General features: G+C 41.3%; 1 protein-coding gene across 1 annotated transcript; it reads left to right on the top strand.

Moving 5' to 3' along the window:
* Positions 1-674: 674 nt before the first annotated feature.
* On the top strand, positions 675-3,993 carry HL (HAL2-like protein). The gene is made up of 4 exons (XM_089616080.1): positions 675-1,103; positions 1,640-2,339; positions 3,283-3,656; positions 3,733-3,993. The coding sequence occupies exons 1-3, from the start codon at positions 950-952 to the stop codon at positions 3,584-3,586; spliced, it is 1,158 nt and encodes a 385-aa protein (XP_089472206.1). The 5' UTR covers positions 675-949; the 3' UTR covers positions 3,587-3,656; positions 3,733-3,993.
* Positions 3,994-4,701: the final 708 nt, after the last annotated feature.

The raw sequence follows: 4,701 nt of genomic DNA, 5'->3' as shown, positions 1-4,701 counted from the left end.
AATGACTTGTTTTGACCTCTCACAAATCTCTGGATCAATCCAACGAAAGACATTGCAACCACCATCTATCTGAGAAAAAAACTGCAAAATAAATCAGTCCATAGAATTCAAACTAAAATTGCTTCTCAAAACTAAAATCCGAAATAAATTACATTTGCCATTTGCCATTCAAATGTCTCTCGCATCAGCATTTCACATGTCTTTCTGTTTGGACTTAACGGATCGAGTATCAATGGTGATTGTTAATATGAAGTATTTTTGTCATAAAAAAATGAAAATTTAAATATTTAATTGTATATAAATAAAAATATTAGATATTTATGCCCTCAATTATTCAATTATAAATTACAAAACTTTAATTTATAATTGAATAATAAATTACAAAACTTTATCTCTCAAAAAAAAAAAAAAATTACAAAACTTTATCACCATCCAGGACCGTAACGATCGAGAATTAGTATCCATCTTCTTCGGAGCAAAGCATTGCGGAGAGCGAGACTATCCCTATTTTTGATAGAAAAGGACTATTCATATTAAGTCGAGACAAGAACATTTGATTTCAAAAAAAAAAAAAAAGACAATAACAAGACTTTGACGCGTCAGACATCTGTTGTGCCACGTGTCAAACCTCTATGCACTCCTCTCAATCAAAGTGACGACATCAAAAAGTGCAATAATAATAGTCCGATGTTGACTGATACTACCGCTTTCTCTGCAGCCAAACAAACCTTAAATCACCCAAACAGAGAGAAAAAAAAAAAGCTAAAAAAAAACCCATTACCCTCTCAATCTCATACACGAAGAGCGCGAATGTATCTGTGAAGTGTCATCAGAATCATCATTTTCCTCGTCTCTGTTTTTCATTTTCGGAAAGCTCTGGTAATGTAGGAGAAGGAACGATCTCTGGCTCGGATTCCGAGTTCGAATATTTTATTTCAGAATTCGGACTATGGAGAGAGTTAATTGGTCGGAAGAATTGAATGTCGCGGTGAGAATTGTTCACATGGCGTGTTTTCTGTGTCAGCGAGTTCAAGAGAATTTGGTATCGACGAATGGCGATCAAGTTAAGTCCAAGGACGACGATTCTCTTGTCACCATTGCCGGTAATGTTTCTTTCAATTTTAAATTTATTTTGTTATTTTATTTGGGGGTTTTCGTTTTTAAACTATGGAATGTCGTCAAATAGTCTTGGGTTTGAATCTTGCAATATAAAAATGTTTAAATTTGACGTCTTTTGATTGGGTCTTCGTATTCGTAGGTTTTATTTGGGTTAGAGGTTCTTTATATATTGGGATGGAATGTCTTGAATAAAAAAGGTTCATAATTTAACGCTCTTCTATGATCAAGAATATGAATTGAAAATTATACAAGTCAAATGGGTCTTTTTATTGGTCTTGGATTCTTGGGAATCTTTTCAAGGTTGTATATTTTTTTTTTCCAAATAGAGTCCCAAATTGGTGATTTCATTGGTTATTATCCCTCAATTGGTTATGAGCATAAGAAAAAGGAGGTCCCCTAGATTCTACACTGATGTGCTTTTCATGAAGAGGAGTTTTGAGGCTAAATTCAAAGGCATGTATTTTTTTTTTAATTTTTTATTTTTTATTATTATTATTATTATTTTTTTTGCTGCAAACAGATTGGAGTGTCCAAGCAATGGTTAGCTGGCTTCTCTCAGATTCCTTCGGGACCCGAAACATCTCAATCGTGGCTGAAGAAGACGCGGAAACCCTCTCCAAGCCCGAATCGGCTGTTCTTCTCTCGGCGGTAACGAGCTCCGTGAACGATTGCCTAGCCAAGGCACCGAAACACGGCCTGAAAAGCCCGCCGAGCCCGCTCACGGATTCCCAAATCCTCGAGGCCATAAGCCGGTGCAGCTCGACCGGCGGGCCCAGAGGAAGGCACTGGGTCCTCGACCCGGTCGACGGAACCCTCGGCTTCGTCCGCGGCGACCAATACGCGGTGGCTCTGGCCCTGATCGAGGACGGGAAAGTCGTCGTCGGAGTCTTGGGGTGCCCGAATTATCCGATGGAGACGGAGCTTCTCAGCTACGGCCTCGAGAGCGACGACTCGCCGAAGCCGAAGCCGAAGCCGAAGAAGAAGAAGAGAGAGAAGGGTTGTGTTATGTACGCGGAGAAAGGGAGAGGCGAGGCTTGGATGCAGCCTCTATTGCCAGTTGATTGCGAAGAAATCGGGTTCGAGTGGAAGAATGACTCGGCCGTGGCGATTCGGGTTTCTCCGATCGACGATCCGGCGCTCGCGACGTCTTGCGAGCCCGTCGAGAGGGCGAACTCGAACCACTCGTTCACCCGAGGGCTCGTCTACAGCGTCGGGCTAAGGTATACCATTATAATCGGATGTGTTTCCGTTCTTATCCCCAACAAGGGAGTTTTAGGCTTATACCCAAACGGATGTTATATTTAAGACGAATATATCATGAAGTCTCGCACTGTTAGGGTCTGTTTGGACCCCGGAAAATACAAGGGAAAGGAAAATGATAATCCTTGTGTTTTTCTAGCTTTGTTTGGATCGAGGAGAATAATAGGGAAATCTTTGAGTTTTAGCACCCAAACGGATGTTATATTTATGATGAATATACCGTGAAGTCTCGCACTGTTAGGGTCCGTTTGGAACCCGGAAAATACAAGGGAAAGGAAAATGATAATCCTTGTGTTTTTCTAGCTTTGTTTGGATCGAGGAGAATAATAGGGAAATCTTTGAGTTTTAGCACCCAAACGGATGTTATATTTATGACGAATATATCGTGAAGTCTCGCACTGTTAGGGTCTGTTTGGAACACGGAAAATACAAGGGAAAGGAAAATGATAATCCTTGTGTTTTTCTAGCTTTGTTTGGATTGAGTGAGAATAATAGGGAAATCTTTGAGTTATAGCACTTTTCAAATGGAAGTATCTAGGAACTTTGCTACTTGTTAGTACTTGACAATCCTCCAATTCTGAGTTAGTTTTTGGGTGAGGGTTAGAAGTTCTGACGACATACTTGTACCTTTTTCTTGCTGGCAGAGCAGTTTGATAGTTTTGGTTGTTTTTAGATTGATATAAAAGGGTTTCCGAAAAAAATAGGAATAATGCAAAATAAACTTAGAAGACCGGGTAAAAGTTGGGTCCAGTGGAAGTTCTCCTGATCAAAACTTGCGGGGCCTCGTGGGCCTGGTCGGGAAAAACCCAGAGAGCCACTGACGTGTGTATTTACCTTAAAACCCATTCCGAGAACAATTTAACAACGCTAACGTGGTCGTTTTACGTGACGAAAATTTGTTAGAAAGCAGCCTCTGCGTGTCCACAGCATGGTGAAATACGCGGCCATAGCTCGGGGAGACGCGGAGATTTTCATGAAGTTTGCTCGGTGCGGCTACAAGGAGAAGATATGGGACCACGCCGCGGGAGTCCTAATCGTAGAGGAAGCCGGCGGAGTCGTGACCGACGCCCGAGGCCAGCCTCTCGACTTCTCGAAGGGGATCTTCTTGGAGGGCCTCGACCGCGGAATAGTCGCTTGCTCCGGGGCCGTCTTGCACGAGAAGCTCATCGGCGCCGTCTTCGCCAGCTGGGATTCTTCCAATTTGTGACGCTTTTTAGTTTTCTCTCTCTTCCACCGAAGAGCCGATGCTGCTATATGTTTCTATTCTTATTGGCACGGTACGGCTTATTTCGACGACTTAGCAAGTTTTTAGTTCGAAGGTGGTTTATTTACGTGTGGGTGATTGTGTCACAGGACTTGGCACAGAATCTCTGTGATGAGGTCGCTCGTGAATGAAACATGCGGAGATTCGAAGATGCTTAGGCGTTTTTTTTATTTTTATTTTTTTTAACTGTAACAAACGCCATACAAGAAGGTCGATGATTGTGAAGCGATCAACAATAGCACTTATTGACTGCCTTCTTTTATTGGCTCGTGTAAATATTTTGTTTTTTGTTTTTTTGGACAGTGGCGAAAGACCCTGCAAGTTCTTCATCTGAACATATAATTTACAATGGCAAGTTAAAATTTATGCTTGCTCATATATAAGTTTTTTTTTTTTTTTTTCTTCGTTGGCCCATAGCACATACTCGATGATATTTGTATAATCGCCACGAGGACTTGAATGGTCTCGTGGGACCTCGACAGAGACCTGTCAATGACCCCAAAGTAGTGGGGCTGTGTGAGAACTCGAATGGTAGTCTCACGAGCCTTGAGAAATGATCGTAAACCCATCGCGAGGATTTGAACGGTCTCGGGTAACCTCGATGAACACCTGGTGATGACTGCGAAGTAAAGTTGCACCATGACTCAAGTTGGGTCGAGGTCTAATCACAAACTCGATGATGATGATGGTGAAGTCCCCTATGGAAGACCTAAACGGTCTTATGGATGATGAACCGAATTTATATCAATTATCGAAAATCTCTGTTCTGGCACAAAAATCTTCTGCACCTTCACAACTACTTCAGGCTGAAGATTATTCATAGAGACTTGAAAACCATCAAGTTAATGTTAATTATTTTCTCTTTCTTTGAATTACCAGTTATATTTTTTTTTTGTTGCCGAAACATATTACAAATTGGTGAATTCTGATGTGTTCAGCAGCAGCTTTGGAGTCACAGAACGGCAATAAAAACACCGTGTCCTATAAATTTAGTCAGCCATGTAAGTAACATCCCATATAAATTCACACTTTGTTTCTTCTCTGCTCTCTTTAAACAT

Source organism: Urtica dioica, chromosome 5 (genome assembly GCF_054948205.1).
Source record: "Urtica dioica subsp. dioica isolate 48M chromosome 5, U.dioica_male_clone48M_v1_H2, whole genome shotgun sequence".
Taxonomy (NCBI): Eukaryota; Viridiplantae; Streptophyta; class Magnoliopsida; order Rosales; family Urticaceae; genus Urtica; species Urtica dioica.
This window is presented reverse-complemented; position numbering and strand designations above follow the sequence as displayed.